Genomic DNA, 20,467 nt, shown 5'->3' on the forward strand with positions numbered 1-20,467 from the left:
ATTTATTATTATTATTTTTTAATATTTTATTTATTATACAGAGAGAAATTACAACTAGGCAGAGAGAGAGGAGGAAGCAGGCTCCCTGCGGAGCAGAGAGCCCGATGCGGGGCTCGATCCTAGGACCCTGGGATCAAGACCTGATCCGAAGGCAGAGGCTTTAACCCATTGAGCCACCCAGGTGCCCCTAGAGTTTACTTTTTAAAAAATTAAATTAAAAAAAAGTTAAAGGATATATAAAATTAAATAATAATAGATTTCAGCTCTCTGATGAAAATGCTAATAAATGGCTGATGTCAGGAAAGAGGAGCCAGAAATCCGGTGAATCCACGAATTGAACTGACTCTGGGACAGTGGAAAGTGGACTGTAGTACTTTTTTCTTTTCCTTGCAGTAATCCAGTGCAAAGAATCCCCGTTCATACTGTACCGGACCCCTTAGGTTTCTTAGATATGCTGGAGAGTATTGTGTAGTAGAGCCATGCTCAAGAAGTGTGGGACCCTTAAGGAACACAGGACTCTCCAAGCAGTCTTTTTGTTCTTTTAGCACCTTGGGTTCTCCTTTTCATGTTTTTCTGGGGGCTTGAAAGAGAGGATAGTGGCCGAGGATGGCGAGTGGTGGTGGTGGTGGTGGTGGTGGTGGTAGGAAGATCATGGGGGCATTCAGTTTTCTCCACTGATGTGCTCAGATTACCCTCTCTCATAAATTTTACTTTAGATAAAAACCTATAAACCAGTTTTGTGTTTTCTGCATTTTTAAAAAAGTTTTATTTATTTGAGAGACGGAGTGCAGGGTGGGGTGTGGAGGCAGGAGGGCCAAAGGGAGAGAATCTCAAGCAGACTCCCTCCTGAGCACAGAGCCTGATTCACGGCTTGATCTCATGACCCTGAGATGATCTGAGCTGAAATCAAGAGTCAGATAGTTAACCGACTGAGCCACCCAGGTGCCCCTGTTTTCTGCATTTGGAGAGAAGTAGAATGAAGGTCTCTCTTGTACCACACCATGTAACTAATCTGTGTGACAAGTCAGCATTACAATTTGGGTTCCTATTGGAGAGCCTAAAGCCAGTCCAGTTAGGAATTATTGATTACAGGGGAGAGTTGGTCAGTGAAAGAAGCTACAGTCCTAAAGCAGCTATTGGGAAAGACCTAGAGGCATTTTCTAGGACCACTTTTTCTAGATCTGTACTCCTAGAACTTTCTGTCTTCTCAGCAAAACCTGGAAATCCATCGGAAGATAAAACAATCTGAGCAGGAGCTAGCCTATCTGGAAAGGAGAGAACAGGAGGTAAGTTTTGATGACCTGTTAACTCCCTTGACCTCAACTCTTTTTACTTTCTGGTGTGGAATTTGTAGGCTATACTGAAGACAGAGAATGAAGAGGACCTAAAAGATGGTGTATACATTTATCAAAACCCATCAAACTACATTATAATGGGAGCACTTCATTGTTTATAAAATTATACTTTAATAAAATTGATATAGATATATAGATATATTTTAAGATTTTATTTATTTATTTGACAGAGAGAGACCACAAGTAGTTAGAGAGGCAGGCAGAGAGAGAGAGGAGGAAGCAGGCTCCCTCACAAGCAGAGAGTCTGATGCAGGGCTCAATCCCAGGACCCTGAGATCATGACCTGAGCCGAAGGCAGAGGCTTAACCCACTGAGCCACCCAGGTGCCCCTGTTATATATATTTTAAAAGGGTGGTAGTTTAAGGTCTCCAAACAGGTCAAACAAATAGGATTTTTCTTTCCTGCCCAGCTTTTAAAATCAGTGAAGGTAGGGCTGCTAAAATACTGTTTTTTCCTATCAGTGGCTAAGTTAGAAGAAACAGTTTAGCGTAGAGCCAAATGGACTTGTTACCTAGATCATGTAATTAGGCAGACTCCCCTACAGATAGCCACAAGCTTCACTGCCCGGGCCAGATCTTATGTGATGGGTAGGAATCTTCCCGTGGAGGCCTACTGGAGAGCACCTCCTCCTCAGAATAGGTAAACACAGCTGTAGGACAAGCACTCCAGCTCATTCTTCTCAAATTTACCAGTCGGAGAAGCCACTGCTTTCTCAAGAAGATTATGTGAAGGAGCAAGAGATTCCAGGAGTTAACAGTTGAACCCCCTTCTCTTTAGAAGGACTATAAGGAATAAAGCAAATCTTCCCCACTATTCAGCTTCCTTAAATGGAAATCTCAGGTCTTTTCTTCTGCTTACCAACAGGGAAGGTTTAAAGAAAGAGGAAGTGATCGCAGGGAAAAGATCCAATCTTTTGACTCTCCAGAAAGGAAACGAATTAAATACTCCAGGGAAACTGACAGGTAAGCCAGGAACTTTTCATTCAGCCTAAGCCTCAAGGCCTAATGGTGAAACCATCTTCTCCGGCTACGCTGCTTTTTTCTCTCTCAGGGATAACCGAAGTCAGCAGGAGCAGGTTCTTTCTGAACTCCTTGAGCATGAGGTTCACTCCAACCTCTGACCACCCAGCTTCACTCAGGGAATATGTGTATTTGGCTGGCTGCTTTGCTGCTCTCCTTCTCTCCTCATCAGTAACGCTGTACCTCCTATGGACCTGCTAATGTCATTCTTTCGGGCTTTTTCTCTAGGGAACCTCCATCCTCACACGTAGGTGCTGAATGAATGGTTGGCTGCTCATAGACCTATATGATCTCTAGATTCCTGTGCTTATTTCCAGTCAGTTCAGAGTGGGGAGCCCAGCAGAGTTAGATAGAATTTGTTGATAAACCGTCGTGTCTAGGCACTGCACTAAGTGCAAGGGATACTCAGGTGGACAAGACCTATAAGAATTAGAAGGTTCAGGTGATGCTGTGTCTCATAGAGCAGACAGAATTCCAGTGGAGAAGGAGAGGTCATTTCAGTTGGAGCAAGCTGCGTACATCGTGGATTAGAGAGAAGTCATATGATGCATTTGAAAAATTATAAGTAGCCTGATGGAGGCCAGCTCAGGAAGTTCATACTCCTTGAATACCATGCTAAGACTTTGTCTTAGGGCAGCAGGAGGTTATGAAATGATTTTAAGGAGGGTACTGATCTGATGAGACTTGAATAGTTCTATATGTTGGTAAGCAAAAGAGCAGCTAATAGCCAGAGTAACTTAAACCTGTGGGGATGGGGGAGGGTTGATGGGGTCTGGTGCTCTGGCATCCCAACTTATTTGCTCACTGCCCCCTCACAGTAAGATTATTTTTTAATCATGGCCCAATAATCATGTGTGTGTAAGTACCAAAAAAGAGATCTTCATGAAAAATACTTATTTACTGTATATGATAAGCTCTGGTATTTTTATTCTAGCTTTTCCTATTTGCATTCCTTTTTTTTTTTTTAAAGGATGAGTGATTTTTTAAAAAGATTTGTTTATTTTGAGAGAGTGAGAGTACACACATGTGAGCAGAGGGAGGGGCAGAGGGAGAGGGAGAATCTCAAGCAGACTCCCTGCTGATCATGGAGCTTGACGTGGGGCTTTATCCCACAACTCCAAGATCATGACTTGAGCCAAACAAGAGCTGGACACTCAACCAATTGAGCCAGGTGCCCTGTTTGCATTCTTTTTTTTTTTTTTTTTTTTTTTTTTTTTAAGATTTTATTTCTTTATTTGACAGAGATCACAAGTAGGTAGAGAGGCAGGCAGAGAGAGAGGAAGGAAGGCAGACTCCCTGCTGAGCAGAGAGCCTGATGAGGGGCTCCATCCCAGGACCCTGGGATCATGACCTGAGCCAAAGGCAGAGGCTTAACCCTCTGAGCCACCCAGGTGCATTCTTAAGAAGTGCTAAGGAAGGACCACTTAATGTAACATCCTACTAGGTCATTCTCTGCAATTCGAAATATACTGGGCTAAGCCAAAGGTAAAGGAGTCATTAAGGAGGACGGACACCTTAGCCCTGAGTGAGTTGGGCTGGGTGCAGAAAGATACCCTCTGTATTCTTGGCACCCATCACACCACATTCTGCTGGTTCCCTTCCTTCTTAGTCTTCTCCCGTGCTTCTCTTAGTTTTCTGGGCAATTCCAGATATTCTCCAGGACTCTGCCCTCAGTGCTCTTTAATTCTTGTTGTTCTGCCTCTTGACTTAGACCCAATGCCACAGTCATCACTAACAAGCTAACAGGTCCCTATGACTGCATTCCAAGACAGTTTGGTTTTCTGAGCGCAAAATTACTATTTCTGTTTACCTCCTGGGAATGTCCTTGTGGAGATCTCTTGGGCTCCTCACTCTAAGAAATGACTCAGTATTATATTCCATATTGTATTCAGGTCCAGTCCTGCTAAACCTGCTGTGTGTTCCTCTCAGAGTAATGACATCACTGCATCATAGCCTGCCTGGTCTGACCCAGTCTTCCTGCTTTATCCCCTTTATCATTACTGGCTGCATCCCTAATTAAGCTTTTTCCCCCTTTCTAGCTCACCTCCAAATTGAACTCTTTACTCTCCGTCTCTGTTCTTCAACCTCTCGTGTACTCTCTACCCTGGCACCAAAACCATCTTTGTGAACAGAAATCTCCTAAAACTTGCCTTTTTGTGAGGGCATACCTTGCTTAGAAGGAAGCCTGGAGTCCAGGGGTTTTTTTGGCCCAAAGGATGAAGTCCAGAATCATGATTTAGCGTGAAGTTTCGAGGCTTTCCAGTCTAGCCCAAGAAGCCTTTGTCAGTTCCTACAATTCCTCCTAGACAATTTGTATTCTTTCACTTCTTATTTGTGACCTCCTTTCCTCTCATGCTTTTTAGTCAGTTCATATGTGCCCTTTCGTTGGAGTTCGTCATTTTCGGTGATGCTCCTTCAGAGCTTGTGTCTTCTCTGATGTATTTCCATAAGCAATGTCTCCTGATCCCACATCCCTGGCTGAGTTACAGGCACCTGTGGACATTTATCCTTTTCATGCCCTTCCCTGTGAATAGGGGTGGGTCTTGGGCATCTCTGTATCCCTAGGACAAAAGCCTGTTGCATAGATAGCAGGCACTCAGAAGTATTCCCTAATACACTTCAGAGGAAGCAAATGTGAATCAAGACAACAGAGTTTTTAATTAGGGTCACTTTGAAAGTGATGGTATGTAAGTACATCTGCTCCTTTCGCAGTGATCGCAAACCTGTTGGTAAAGAAGGAATCGACAGTAGCAACAAAGGAGGCTGTGTCCAGCAGACCACTGGCTGGAGGAAGGGGGCGGGCCTCGGGTATGGCCATCCCGGATTGGCTTCAGCAGAGGAGGTGAAATGGTTTCCATCTTTTGGGGGTGGCGTGAAATGTAATTCTTGTTGTTCTACCTCTTGGAACCCCCAAAAGTACCTGGAATGTACTTAACGTTCTCTCTTTCAATCAGTAATCATACTGGATGATAGATAGGCATTCTGGGCCCTTGTAATTTTGGTTGGCTGTGGGAAAAGGAGAAAAGTGGAAATGGGGCTCATCTTAACTCTTACACGGAGTAGAAGGTGGGGTGTTACAGGAGTCAGGCAATTTGAAACTGGCAAATCATTTGGTGACAAGAACCAGGGAACCTGCAATAAAAGGAACAAAAGCATCTAAGAGGCATCCTCATCAGAGGAACTGAAATAGCTAAAATATGAGGTGGGCGAGGTTAGTCCTGGTTCTCATGAAGGGCTCTGCCTCACATAGTTCAGGAAGAGAAGAGAGCAAAGGTTTTGAGAGGGAATGTTGCCCATTTTGTGTTGACTTGGTCCCCCTCTGAACATGCCAACTGGAGGAGACTGGCTTCTCATGTCTGGTATTAAATCCCGTATCCTGAAGTCATGGCATCACCACCCTCCTTATTCATCTTGGGTTTCGTTTATTAATTAAACATTCTAAAAAATTCCCCCAAATCCTGATCCTTACTAGTCCAGAAATACTTGTAATCAACGGCCAGCCCTGAGGCTTATTAATTGATAGAGCCCACTTCATTGTTTGTCTTTGTGTTACAGACTGAAGGCCGGATGAGGGGGCCCAGTGTGGGGGCTCCAGGAAGAACCAGCAAGAGACAGTCCAACGAGACTTACCGAGATGCTGTGCGAAGAGTCATGTTTGCCCGGTATAAAGAACTAGATTAAAGAATGGAGACAAGTCCCCACAGGACACAACCTCCTTCTTGTTGTGTTTGTCCGTCTCTCCTTTTGTTTTGTTACTGTTCTTGCTGCTAGAACTTTTTTAAATAAACTTTTTTTCAATGTGATTTTTTTTGGTGGTTATATTTTTCTCCCACAGGTGGGTGAGGGTGGGGCTTATGGTAGGAGGGAGAGAGCACCTTGGTGCAGCCCATTTGAGGTGGCACTGAAATGGCAGCAAGTGCTACTACCATGAGCCCTGAGACACCACCTGCTGTCAGTATGAGTGGATGTGTTGCGGTGACCTTTGAACTCTAGCTTGTGTGAGTACTGTCAGATTTTAAAAATTATTTTCCTGATCTAATTAATGAAAACTGCATCCCATTATTGCTTGCTTCTATTTCTTTGATAACTGCTGAAAGTGAACATATTTCCGTATGTTGGTTTACTACTGATTAGACCTTTGAAGTCGTCTTCTGACTTCCCCATTGTTGGTGAGGGTGGGGGGAGCAGTGTGATAGCTCTTTTTCTAGGTGTCTGCTGGGCGCTTAATGTGTCACGTGTTACGATCACCACACTGAGTTGGCATAGTAAGAATTATTACTCCCCTCCAGCCACTACCCCAGGTTTTCCTTCCTTCCTTGGCTGAAATTCTCCAGAGAGGTGTCTTTGGACACCCTCTTTCAAATCTTTCTTAATTTTCTACCATTTCACTCACACCATTTCACAGGATTTGCTTCAAAAGAGAGGGTTGTTTTTAATTTTTTTTTGATTCTTTGAAGCTAAAAGGACAATATCCTATAAACCTATTAAAACTTTAAAAAGTAGGGTGCCGGGTGGCTCAATCAGTTAAGCAGCCAAATCTTGGTTTCAGCTCAGGTCATGATCCCGGGGTCCCAAGGTCAAGCCCTGCATCAGGCTCTGCAATCGATGGAGAGTCTGCTTGGGGATTCTCTCTTCCCCTGTCTCCAGCTTGCACTCGCTCACTCCCTCGCTCTCAAATAAATAAATCTTTAAAATGTAAAAAAAATAATTCCTCCAGATAACATATTATAGTACTAAGAGTTGCATTTCTCAGATGTCTCCGGAGGAATGTTTTTTAGGAGGAGAACTGTGGGTGTAGAAGAGTGTGTTGATGGTACAAGGTGGGAGTTTGTAAACTTACCCAACAAGGTGGGACACCTGGGTGGCTCAGTTGGGTAAGTGTCTGCCTTCCCAGGGTCCTGGGATCAAGCCTCTTGTTGGGCTGCCTGCTTGTCCCTCTCCCACTCCCCCTGCTTGTGCTCTCTCTCTGTCAAATAAATAAACCTAAAATCTTTTTTAAAAATTAAAAAATAAAAAACTTACCCATCAAGGGCCAGAGTCAATATTTTATATTTCACAGGTCAGATGATCTCTGTTGAAACTATTCAGCCCTGTTATTGCAGTGAGAGCACAGCAACATTCATAGACAGTAGCAGTGATACATAGACAAGTGATTGTGGCTGACTTCGAATAAAACTTTATTCAAAAACAGGTTGCAGGCCAGAATTGGCCCACAGGTCTAAGGGCGTAATCTGGTTGCATAAAGCAGAACCAAGGACAGCTCTGTAAAAAATAGTATGGAGGTATTACCATTTGGGGGGGATGGGCAGTGAGGGGTGAGAGATATAAGGAGAGGTAGGTATATACCAAGAAGAAAACATTTTTAGAAACAGGAATGATATATGTGAAGTTATTTCTTTATTAAGTCTTTACCCCTCCCAAAGGGAATACAAAATCAGGAGCACACTGGCTTAGGGATTAAGAGCCCCAGGTTCAGGGCGCCTGGGTGGCTCAGTGGGTTAAAGCCTCTGCCTTCAGCTCAGGTCATGATCTCAGGGTCCTGGGATGGAGCCCCACATCGGCCTCTCTGCTCAGCGGGGAACCTGTTTCCTCTCTGCCTGACTCTCTGCCTACTTGTGATCTTTGCCGGTCAAATTAATAAATAAAATCTTTAAAAAAAAAAAAAAAAGCCCCAGGTTCTGGGCCTTGCTACCACTAGCGCAGCATTACAGAGGATGGGTCATTGGACTCTTAGCTGCAGACAGATGCAGTCCAATAGCCCTTCTGGTTGATGGCTTGCAGGTACCTCTGTGGTGCATCTCTTTTTTTGAGTACATCAATGAGTACATCAAAATACTTGTTAAAAGCTGATACAAGTTTGTCCTAAACTGGCCAGACCAGTTCCTTCTAATTTTGTATTACCGTTTGGGCCTAAACTGTGGAACACTTCAAATGCTCCACTACTGAAGACTCTTTCGTGGGCTACTTAGTTAACACCAGTTCATTGACTCCCCAGCAGAAGCACCACTGAGTCACAAGTGGTCATTCTATGAATGTTTTGAGAGCCTACTCTGCTTGTCACCAGGGCTTCTAGCAAGATCAGTGTTGGTCTCTGTGCCCATGGGACTTAGTCACTGAGGAAAATGGACGTTGAACAATGGCTGATATTGATGAGAGACAGTACAACAAGCTTTTGGCAGCCTCTTCTCTGAAGAAAGTATTTAAGCTCAGACCTCAAAACTAGTTTGCCTAGTTTTGTTTTCCAGCTTTATTTTGCCACTTAAATGGAAATTTTGTGGTTGAAAATATGGCCTTAAATGCCCCATATATTTTTTTAAAAGATTTCTTTATTTATTTGACAGACAGAGATCACAAGTAGGCAGAGAGGCAGGCAAGAGAGAGGAGGAAGCAGGTTTCCTGCTGAGCAGAGAGCCTGATGCGGGGCTCGATCCCAGGACCCTGGGATCATGACCTGAGCCAAAGGCAGAGGCTTTAACCCACTGAGCCACCCAGGCGCCCCTAATGCTCCATATATATTTTTTTTTAAAGATTTTATTTATTTATTTGACATAGAGAGATCACAAGTAGGCAGAGAGGCAGGCAGAGAGAGTGAGAGGGAAGCAGGCTCCCTGCCAAGCAGAGAGCCCGATGTGGGACTCGATCCCAGGACTCTGAGATCATGACCTGAGCTGAAGGCAGCGGCTTAAACCACTGAGCCACCCAGGCGTCCCTGCTCCATATATTTTTAAGGGACTACTTTGGGTATTGATGAAAGTAGGAATGGATGTGAAAAGTGTGTCACCCTACCATGTCCCTGGGCAGTTCCCTGAGGCTTTCATCAGAATGCCAGTTACATAAGCGCAGAGATCTTGGGTAATTTTCTTTACTACTATATCCTTAGGGGCTGACACAATAGGTACCCTATAAATGAGTGAATAATGCCTTGTTCATAGGTCTTTATAAAATACTTGTTGAATTAAATTTTGATTGCGTATCTGCCAATTCATCAAAGCTCAGCTCTGACAAATTAGTTTCTTGGTATAGGCAAGAATTCTCTCATGTAAGTCTTCTTATTCTGGAGTACTATTTCACGGTCTGAGATCAAAACATGTGAAGTACTTTTTTCTTTTGCTAAGGGGTGGGAAATTAAGGCAAAAAAAGATCATTTCGGGGGTGTCTCAGTGGCTCAGTGGGTTGAGCCTCTGCCTTTGGCTCAGGTCATGATCTCAGGGTCCTGGGATCAAGCCCCGCATCGGGCTCTCTGCTAAGCACAGAGCCTGCTTCCCCCTCTCTCTGCCTGCCTCTCTGCCTACTTGTGATCTCTCTCTCTCTCTCTCTGTCAAATAAATAAATAAAATCTTTTTTTTTTAAAGCATCATTTCGTTAAGAGAACTTTTTTTTTTTTTTAACCTCAAAACATTAGGAAAAGCAGCCTTAAAGAACTTTGCCTAATATTGAACATACATGGCTTTACTCACAAAACAAAAAACAGAGGTGCCTGGCTGGCTCAGTGGGTGGAGCATGCAACTTTTGATCTCAGGTTTATGGGTCTGAGCCACATGTTGAATGTGGAGATTACTTCAGAATAAATATTTTTTAAGTACTTTTAAAGATTTTATTTATTTGACAGAGAGATAGCACAAGTAAGCAGAGCGTCAGGGAGATGGAGAAGCTGAGCAGGGAGCCCGATGTGAGGCTTGATCCCAGGACCCCAGGACCCGGATCTGAGCCAAAGGCAGTTGCCTAACTGACTGAGCCACCCAGGCGCCCCTATTCATTTAGTTATTTGAGAGAGAATGAGTGAGTGAGAGCAAGCAGGGGGAGGGGAGAGGGACAAGCAGACTCTGCCCTGAGTGTGGAGCCTGATGTGGGGTTCAATTCCACAACCCCAAGATCATGACCTGAGCCAAAATTGAGAGTTGAACACCTGACTGACTGATCCGTCCCGGCGCCCCAAGGAAATACACTTGGGAGTCTTCTGTTTGTCACATATTTCTGCTTTTTTCTGATGATGGAAGTTTTACATACATCTACTCCTCCCCAGAAGCTGGACACTGTATATAAATACATATACACATATGAAAATGTAGAAGTGTGTGTGGGGGGGTAGTGCTATGATCTGAATGTGTCCTCTCCCCTCTAAGTTCATACATTGAAATCCTAACTCTCAAAGGTAATGGTATTAGTAGGACTTCGGGGAAATGATTAAGCTCATGAAGATGGAATCATCGTAAATGGGATTAGTGCTCTTTTAAAAGAGATCCTACAGAGCTCCCTAGACTCTTCTACATGTGAGGATATAAAAAGTCAGCAGCCCAGAAGAGGGCCTTCACCTGACCATGCTGGTACCTTGATCTTGGACTTCCCAGCCTCCAGAACTGTGAGAAATAATTTTTTTGTTGTCTATAAGCTTTGTTGTTGTTTGTTGTTGGTTATAAGCTACCCAGTCTGTGGTATTTCTTTATAGCAGCCTGAATGGATCTAGATGGCTGGATGGATGGAGAGGGAGGAGAGAGGAAGAGGGAAAGGAACTTTCCCATTTTTCCAAAGTCAGAAATTTCTACCTTTCCTTCTATTGTTAGATTTTTTAATTATCAAAAAAACTTCCAGTGCCCATCACTTAATGCCCTTAATGTAGAATGCCCATAGTTATAACATGTTTATTTATTTTTTTTAAGATTTATTTATTTATTTGATAGAGAGATCACAAATAGGCAGAGCAGCAGGCAGAGAGAGAGAAGGAAGCAGGCTCCCTACCGAGCAGAGAGCCCGATGTGGGGCTCGATCCCAGGACCCTGGGATCATGACCTGAGCCGAAGACAGGCTTAACCCACTGAGCCACCCAGGCGCCCCAGTTATAACATGTTTAAAGAACATTTTTCCTGGATGTTGTTCCAAAAAAAAGATTTTCCAGTATATTTGAAGCTTCTGGTTTGGAATCAACTCCTTGACATCCTTCCATTATTCTTGATCTCTTAGAAAGAGAAGAGTATGGTATGGTGTTCTATAACTGATAGTTTCCCTCTGCCTTATCATGGTCTAATTTTTCATGTCTGTATATGTGACCTGAAAAACCAGTTCCACTAAAAATATATCTACAAATAATGCCAAGGGGGCAAATTATGCTAACTAGAAGCACTGCAGTACCACCATCTCACTAACCAGTCCCATTCCAGAATAGTTTGGTTTTTTTTTAAGATTTTATTTATTTATTTGATGGAGATTACAAGTAGTCAGAGAGGCAGGCAAGGAGAGAGAGGAGGAAGCAGGCTCCCTGCTGAGCAGAGAGCCTGATGTGGGGCTCGATCCCAGGACCCTGGGATCATGACCTGAGCCTAAGGCAGCAGCCTTAACCCACTGAGCCACCCAGGCGCCCCCAGAATAGCTCTTTTAATTATCCAAGAATCCTTTCTTTTTTCTGCCCCAAAGATTAGCTTTCTTTGTTAGTGGATTCATTCGTGTACTCAACAAATACCTATTGTGTACATACCATGTGCCAGGTATATAGTATTATATATAGTGAACTAAAGAGGCATAAATCCCTACCCTTCTGGAGTTTACATTCTAGTAGTTGAGGGTATGGACTCTGAAATCAAGTTTATTAATTCAAATCCCAGTTCCACTGCTATGAACTTTGTGTGAAGTACTGTCTCTCAAACAAGGGCAGTGATGATAGCTTTGACTAGCTGAACAGCAATTGAGGGAGCTAGAAGTGGACAGATGCTAGATATATTTTGAAGATAGAGTCAACAGGTTTTACTGACAGATTGGGTGCAAGGAAAAAAGTCCTCCATGACTCCAGGGTTTTTGTCCTGAGTAACTAGAAGTAGGGAGTCACCATTTCTGAGCTGAGGAAGACTGTGAAGGAGATAAGGTTGAGTTTTGGCTACAACTTTGAGATGCTATTAGATGTCCCAAGTACTGTTAAATTAACCCTGGAAAATGACTCCTGAGCCTTTGCCTTAGACTAGAGAATATCAATCAAATGACAGTCTGAAGAGTTTTCTTCAAGAATTCTCTTAATTTGGGCACCTGGGTGGCTTGGTGGGTTAAGCGTCTGCCTTCAGCTCAGGTCATGATCCCAGAGTCCCAGGATCCAGTCCCACATCGGGCTCAGAGAGCGTGCTTCTCCTTCTCCCTCCCGCTCTGCCTACTTGTGCTCTTTATCTCTCTGTCAAATAAATAAATAAGTAATATCTTTAACACACACACGAGCTTATTTAAAAAAAAAAAGAATTCTCTTAATTTGGAGGCGACTGGCTGGCTCAGGAGAGCATACCACTCTTGATCTTAGGAATCGTCAGTTCCAGCCCCATACCCAGATACTATGTTTGGTATCGAGGTTACTTAAAAATATAATTTTAAAAAGTCTTAATTTCCATAAACTTCATTTTCCTCACCTGCAAAGTGGGTTTAATAGCCACCTCATAGATCACGAAAATGAAAATAAATATTTGTAAAGCATCTAACCCAACAATCTGGAGTCAAGATACAATAATCAGTCAACTAACGTGAGTTCTTTAAAAACCAGATTAAACGTGATATTCTACATTGTATCAGTGAAAGCAAACTGTGCTCGCTAAAGCCTTTGTAGCAAAAACAAACAATTGCCAATAAAGATAAGAGCTCCAATCAGGGTCTGCAAATGGCAGACTGGCAACTTCGCCCTTGGTTTTGAAAAAAAAAAAAAAAAAAAAAGAAAAGAAATACGCAGGAAATTAACGCAGGGCGTAGTGAGTGACAGGACGCCTTAGAGACCACACTTCCCAGCAGTCCTTGCGCAGCCAGACACCGTCGCGGATTGGATGCCTCCTCGGGAAGCGGGTGGTGTGGGGGAGGGGACAGGCGCGAGGTACTGTGGGTAGGAGACGGCCGTCGACCGAGGCGCCATTTTGTGAGGCGGCCGTATCCTGTTGGGTATTCTGGAGCGCAAAACCGCTACTTCTGCCACTTTGGTCTCTCCTGGGGGTAAGTGCGGCAGCCGCTTGTAACGGCCCACGGCACTTGCTTTTGAGGCAGGCCTTGTGCAGCCTCCCTGACAGCCGCGGGCGGCGGCCGATCAGCCCCTGCCGCATCTCTCGAGTAGCTACCCGAGGCATTGGAAGGCCGCGCCCCTCCTCGCCGCCTGCGCTGTCAGCTTTCAGAGGGCGTCCTCCTGCCCCACCCGAGGCCCGCTTCTTTCGGGTTCTTTAGTGTGCCTCTGCCGGGACGCGTCTCCGACTCCACAGCCCAACTGAACACGGAGCCGTCGCCTGTCCCTCGGGTACTCCTCAGGGGCGACCGGCAGTTTCTAGCCGCCATCGCCCGTAGCTGCATCTGAATCCGAATCTGCCCTCTCCGGAAGGTTGTTCGGTGAAGGCTGATCTGCAGGCCGGGGAGCCTCTTGGGGTCCGGGAGGGGTGTGTGCAGGCAGAAAGGGAAAGCCGGACGGACGAGTCGGTCGCGCAGGCTGTGGCGCCGCCATCTCGGCCGCAGCACCCCACGGAGGTGGGTCCAGGCTCTGACGGGACGACGAGGGGCGGCATTAGAGATTTTGCCCAGGCCTTATTTCTCCCAGGTGGTTCTCTTCCATTTATTAATTCAGCAAATGTTCGTTGAGCACCTCCCCTGGAACAGGCAGGCGCCAGGGACGGCTGAAACTAGTTTCTCAGACCTCGCACGAAATGAACCGAGTCTAGCTGTGTGTTGTTTTATCACCGCCGGGGCGCTGCGGGGCCCAGCTGGCAGCCTCAAGGGTTAGTGGTGGTTATTGTTACTGAGGAATTAAGTCGTGTGGAGCTTTGCTCTTGTCTCATTGAAATAGCTTAGGGTCAGCCGCTGCGTTATAAATAGAGTAGATTTCAATCAGTGGAGGATCGCGGCTTCTAAATGATTTAAACTTTTCATCAGAAGATTTTGAATTGTATATTGCTCCTTGTATTAATAGAGACGCTTTGATCAATGTTTTAATGGCCAACTACCCCACTGGAATTGCTTTGATTAGAACATAGGGAGCTAATTGAATCTCTGCCTTTTTTTGCTTTGTAATCTAAAGTAGGAGAAGGGAAGGAATCTTCTGCTTGCATCCTTTTATGAATTTGTTATTGAATAGGGAATCTGATATTTTAAAGTAGCTTCATCTTCCTGCTATGCTCATTTTTAACAAATGATTCTCATGTTGACAGTTGATCTCCCTCCCCCACCTCCCTGCTCCCACCTTGGATAATCCCTGTAAATAGTTGATGAAATTCCAACCTCTGTAGTATCCTAATTTATAGGAAGATTGACTTAAGTGATCTCTCAAATTTTCAGCAGCCAATCTCTCTTGTTTCCTAGAAAAAGACAAAATTTGAACACTTTGGGACAGTGTGCTACATCTTCAGTAGGACAATGGGTTCAGACAAACGGTAAGTTACTACTATACATGTCTTTGATCTCAACATTTCATTGAGAGTGAACTAATTTTTAGAAATTGTTGATCAAACAAATACTTGAGTGTCTGTTTTGTGCCAGGTATTGCTGTTAATACCTTCATGAGCCTTGCTCTTACAAGCTTGCAGTTTAGTGAGAGAAGTGAAGTACTTTGTGAACTATGCTATGTAAGAGAAGTCAGGGGTGCTGTTAGAACACATAGGAAGCATGTGTTTTCCTGGAAACATCTAGGAATGCTTCCTGGAGAAAATATTCTCTAAGGTAAGTAAGAATTAGGCAAAGGAGGGAGTGGGTCACTGAGGGTTCCCAGTGTGGCAAACAGTCTATGCAGAAGCCAGGAGATGTCATACAAGTCTGCCACTTTACCCAGTAGCTGGCTATAGCAAGCAATCAGTGAATGCTGCTTCTTGTTGTTGTTGCTTCTGTGGTAAGATTATCCAGATTTATAGAAGCTTTGGACCTGACTGTGGGTTACATGGAAAGTCAATGAAAAGTTACTAAAGAATTAGTGGAGAATTAAGATGAGAGCATTTGGCTGCCATGTCATATGGATCCTTCCACTCAGACTATTTGGTTTACATACACGACCTTTTTCAGCCACCTTCCTACTTAGTGTTGCGTCTTGTCCTAGGGATAGATCAAATTGATGGCCCAGAGAGACTTAGGAGATGCTCATGTCACACAATGTCATTATTTTAATGCTGTGTTAGCAGTCTGTGGTTCCAAGTAACTTATTAAACTTATTAAATTAACATTTGCCCTTTTAGGGTTTCTCATCCTCATACTTCACATTATGAAGTACTCCTAGACTACTTGTTTCATTGGTGTCTTTTTGATAAATTTGTATACTCTAAAGGAGGCCCTTCTGAGCCTTTCCTTGTCTTGTCCTTACACAGAAGTTTTATGAACCTGGTAAACAATTTATGGAAGAACTGTATCTGTAGTCAAATGGGTTTATGCTCTTGTTGCTAGACTTTCCTGTGAGGCCCATACTGCTATCCAGTAACCAGAAGTAAACCAGATGTTAGAGGAAATGCTATTCTCTGCTTGTGCTGGTTATGTCTAACAAATGAATTTGGTTAACTGCCTGATGAAGAAAAAAAAATAATTTAACTCATCCAGGTTATTTGGTCCATTTCTCAGTAGTGTGATACCTTTGAGAGTAGATGAGTCAGAACACACTCTCCTTTGAAATTGGGTGAAATGCTAAAAATTGCTCTCTTATTTTTGATCACTAAGATCTGAATCAGGGATAAAAGGGGTGATATGTGTAGACTACAGTCTTCGGAATACATGGGATGAACTTGGACAGCCTGACCTTTTAAAAAAAAAAAAATATTAAGCCCAAACATGTGATAGTCATATCATCAGATTTAGCATGATTTCCTGAAAATTATCTTTGCCTTCAGGGATGTAGATGTTTTCCTAGTGTTTATAAACTCGGGTTGGTGATAAGTTTTAAGGGATGTGTCAAACTCTTTGGATGTCTTATACACTGAGGTGGGGGAGATGCTCTTCAACTGTGTTTTGTAAAGGTATAAAGTGTGATTTACTTTAGAGTAAATGAAAATTATTTCCCTGGCAGAGTGAGTAGAACAGAGCGTAGTGGAAGGTACGGTTCCATCATAGACAGGGATGACCGGGATGAGCGTGAATCCAGAAGCAGGCGGAGGGACTCAGATTACAAAAGATCTAGTGATGATCGGAGGGGCGACAGATATGATGACTACCGAGACTATGACAGCCCAGAGGTGAGTGGTCAGCAACTGGTATGGTGTAGTTAAAGTTATGAATTGCATGCATGAAGTCCCTAAGATTCTGGAAATGTATTAAGTGTATCAGGTGTGGAACTCTCCTCTTGAGTATTGTATTCAAACCCTCTGTTATTCTAAAATCTGTTGAGGTGACTCTAATCCTCAAAGACAGACTGAGCCTATGGTAATAGAAATATTGGCCAGGGTTTACATAGGGCTCATCATACACCAGGCACTCTTTTGAGCACCTGACTTATGTGAACTTAATTAATCCCTTATGGTAGGTGTCTTCCCATTTTAAAGATGAGGCAGTTGGAGCATAATAATATACCAACCCTGGGTCTCAGCTGCTGCTTCTAAATGTTGTAGTTTTAGTCAGCATAGTCATTTCTCATTCCTTTTTATATGTGAATATAGCTTTGTTGTTTAGAAGTAATTATGCTTCCCATGTAATTTTGCAGGGTTTTTTACTTTTTCCGTGCATATAATCTTCATATTATAACATATATTGTGTGTTAGTGTACTGTACAGTGAGTTTTTAAACCATTCTTCCTGAACTAAATGGTTATGGCCCTTCTCCCCCACCCTCTGGCCACCAGTTTGGAAACAGTACAGTGAACATCATCATGGCGTTCCCTTACCCTGTTGTTCCTAAAGATAAATTCCTAGGAGTAGAGGGCCTCTATTCAAAGGGTCTAAACCCAGTGTTAATTGTCATTTTGTTTATTGTAAATCAGAGAGAACGTGAAAGAAGGAATAGTGACCGATCCGAAGACGGCTACCATTCAGATGGTGACTATGGCGAGCATGACTACAGACATGATATCAGTGATGAGAGGGAGAGTAAGACCATCATGCTGCGAGGCCTTCCCATCACCATCACGGAGAGCGATGTAAGAGGAAATAGCAGTTCTAACGAGCAGTCCAGTGGGCACAGCAGATCTGGGGCTTCTACCGTCTTCTCACTGTTGTTTTATCTCTAGTTAACATCTCAGGCAGTGAAATATATTTCTGTCTTTAGGATGGAGTTCTTTTCACCTTGGTTCAGAGGTAAATTATCATTTACATTTAGGCTTTGAAGTTCAACACAGAGTTGAGTTTTCAGAAATTCCTTAACTACAGGGAGCAGATCTTGTTCCTTCAATAGCCCGTAGAAGGTAATCAGTACATTTTTATTTAACTGGTTACTTACTTTGTGAGGATGTATCAGTAAAAACACTTTCTTCATGATCTGGCTACCCTTTGATTTGATTAAATGTATACTATCCATCTGAAACCTGAGAAGCCTGTCAAAAAGGAGGCCATTCCCTGACTCCCCACACCTCAAACTGGCCAGCTAGTGGCTTGGTGTACTGGGCACTACCTGATTTCCACTGCCAATCTCATCTCTGGCCCTCACCCACTTCTTCAGCTACATCCATCACTTGCCTCCCCTGTAGCCACTTTGGACATGTTTGTCATTCCACCAGTGCGCCTTTTTCTGCTTGAAGGCTTCATCATGTGAGGCCTTCCTGATCTACTGTGTGACTTGGTATTGAAAGAGGTTCTGCAGAATGTTTCTGGGGAAAGGGAGGGGGCACTTGATTGACTCAGTTGGTAGAGCATGCGACTCTTGATCTTGGGGTTGTAAGTTCAAACCCCACCTTGGGAACAGATACTACTTTTTTAAAAAGGACTGTTTCTGGAAGCTTCTTTAAGGGAGGTTTTTACTAGTGGAGGATAAAGACGGGTTCTAGGGAGATCTTAGTTGAGCTGATTTTTTTTTTTTTTTCTAAAGATTTTATTTATCCATCTGACAGAGAGATCACAAGTAGGCAGAGAGGCAGGCAGAGAGAGAGGAGGAAGCAGGCTCCCCGCGGAGCAGAGAGCCCGATGCGGGGCTCGATCCCAGGACCCCGAGATCATGACCTGAGCCGAAGGCAGTGGCTTAATCCACTGAGCCACCCAGGCGCCCCAGTTGAGCTGATTTTTAAGGGATAGAAATGTTTGGAGAACTGGTGGAGAACTAGGGTTAAGGTGTGGTATACTGGCCTTCCAGGCAGTGGGATCACACAAGCAAACTTGGGAGTAGAAAGATACTGAATGTAGACAGGGCCTGTCAACCAGGTTCATTCAGTTGAATTTAAAGGCTTTGGCAGGAGAGAGGCAGGTGGGAAAGTGCTGTTGAGTCCATGTGCTAGGACCATTTAGAGCCCAGATAAGTATAAAAGGAGTTACTTAGGGCTTTGTCCAATAGCAAAAGAATTGTACAGGTTAGAATGTTGGAGGGAAAGAGTGGTAATGGGAGGAAGGGAAGACAGCTGACCTCAGGTAGGGGCAGCAGTGGGCATGTGGAATAGGAGATGCAGGAATTCCTACAGGAGAAGTCAATTCAAGAAAGTTTGCTTGTTAAACAGGTCGTTTCCTTGAGTAGTCTCCTGGCCTAGGCCCTGGGAGTTTGCAGAGGAAGTGCATGGCATAGGGAAGCAGTGCCCTCATGGACTTTTGGGGGCCTCCCCCTCCTGGCAGTGAAATAAGATTTAATGCTTTTGTATTTCAGGCTTCTTCAGGGAAATAAAAGTGCCTTAAGAAGGCTGGTTTTCAAAGCAGAATTTCTGAGTTTCCCAAATTGTGCAATATTCTAAGCAAATTCACTTGTTGAGGTCCTTAAAACATTTATTTAAATTAAAACATTTTTGAAATTTTATATAGTATTTAATCTCCTGAACTTCAATTTATCCTATTCATTGTTTGGGTTTTTTAGTTTAGCCCTCCCACTGATACAGGAACTCTTAGAGTAACTGTCTTTAGTTACTATGTTACTATATGTGCTACTGTTACACTGTTTTTATAGTAACTGTCTTTAGTTACTCTGATGACTAACTTTTCAGTTACTGTGTTACTAAGCATAGACCTGAGTCACATGATGGGGTCTGGCTCAGTGTAGAACTTCTCCTACTCTGTGGAGAAAATAGACATAGTTAATTGTTTTTATTGGTGGTGGTTATGGTCTGTAAAGTCACTGCAAATAGAATACTGAATATTGAACCATCACTCCTAGGAAAAAAACAAAGTTAGGTTCCTATGAGGCTCTGGTCACAACCATTTTCATCAGCAGATCAATACATAACCTTGTTTTAGGTGCATTTTGGTTTAGAGATGCCTTATTTAGGATATAGTGTTGATTCATTAACCTTGAACTCAAATCCAGCAACATTACAACTCATGCCTGAATGAAGTGTACCCAACAGTACGTATTTTCTCTCTGGGGGACATCACAGCCTCCTTGTGCTTAAGAACACTAGATAGAACTTCATCACTACACTTGGAGAGCTGTTTTAAATAGAGAAATCACTGGGGTGCCTGGCTGGCTCAGTCAGTAGAGCAATCAGCTCTTGATCTAAGGGCCATGAATCCAAGCCCCATTTTGGACATAGAGCTTACTTTAAAAAATAATAATAGTGAAATCACTAACAAAAAGTAATGAAAATTTAAAACTTGCCAATAAATAGACTGTGAAAAGGACACTTGTTTACATTATGGAAACTGAAACAAACAAAGGGCGCCTGGGTGGCTCAGTGGGTTAAAGCCTCTGCCTGGGATCCAGCCCCGCATCTGGCTCTCTGCTCAGCAGGGAGCCTGCTTCCCTTCCTCTCACTCTGCCTGCTTGTGATCTCTGTCTGTCAAATAAATAAGATCTCTAAAAACAAAAACAAAACAAAACTGAAACGAGGCAGTGTATTGCCTCGGCCTCAGATGTGTGCATCAAGCAACTCAAAGCTTTCCCTCCTCTACACATGTCTGCAAATGACTTGGAAGCACCACAAGTATTGATTGACTCCCTGCCAAGTGCAGAGCCCAACACAGGGCTCACTCAGTCTCACGACCCTGAGGTCATGACCTGAGCTGAAATCAAGAGTCAGTTGCTTAACGGACTGAGCCATCAGGCACCTCTGTGAGACTGTTTATC

At 43.6% G+C, this 20,467-nt stretch overlaps 2 protein-coding genes across 8 annotated transcripts in view; both read left to right on the plus strand.

The window, feature by feature from the left end:
* The window catches only part of RBM6 (RNA binding motif protein 6), a 110,840-nt gene extending 104,663 nt beyond the window's left edge, over positions 1-6,177 (plus strand). For 5 of the 6 annotated variants that reach the window (XM_045989809.1, XM_045989813.1, XM_045989812.1 and 2 more), the window contains 4 exons: positions 1,212-1,286; positions 2,220-2,317; positions 5,087-5,216; positions 5,930-6,177. In XM_045989809.1, the coding sequence (XP_045845765.1) occupies positions 1,212-1,286; positions 2,220-2,317; positions 5,087-5,216; positions 5,930-6,055 (429 nt within the window). In that variant the 3' untranslated portion in view covers positions 6,056-6,177. The other variant, XM_045989810.1, reaches the window with a different exon arrangement.
* A 7,033-nt stretch (positions 6,178-13,210) lies between these two features.
* The window catches only part of RBM5 (RNA binding motif protein 5), a 24,777-nt gene continuing 17,520 nt past the window's right edge, over positions 13,211-20,467 (plus strand). The window contains exons 1-4 of one of the 2 annotated variants that reach the window (XM_045990395.1): positions 13,211-13,321; positions 14,669-14,739; positions 16,350-16,515; positions 17,256-17,411. In XM_045990395.1, coding sequence (XP_045846351.1) covers positions 14,723-14,739; positions 16,350-16,515; positions 17,256-17,411 — 339 coding nt within the window. In that variant the 5' untranslated portion in view covers positions 13,211-13,321; positions 14,669-14,722. Of the gene's footprint in view, positions 13,322-13,350; positions 14,089-14,668; positions 14,740-16,349; positions 16,516-17,255; positions 17,412-20,467 lie in introns of those variants that run through there. The other variant, XM_045990396.1, reaches the window with a different exon arrangement.

Source organism: Meles meles, chromosome 20 (genome assembly GCF_922984935.1).
Source record: "Meles meles chromosome 20, mMelMel3.1 paternal haplotype, whole genome shotgun sequence".
Lineage (NCBI taxonomy): Eukaryota > Metazoa > Chordata > Mammalia > Carnivora > Mustelidae > Meles > Meles meles.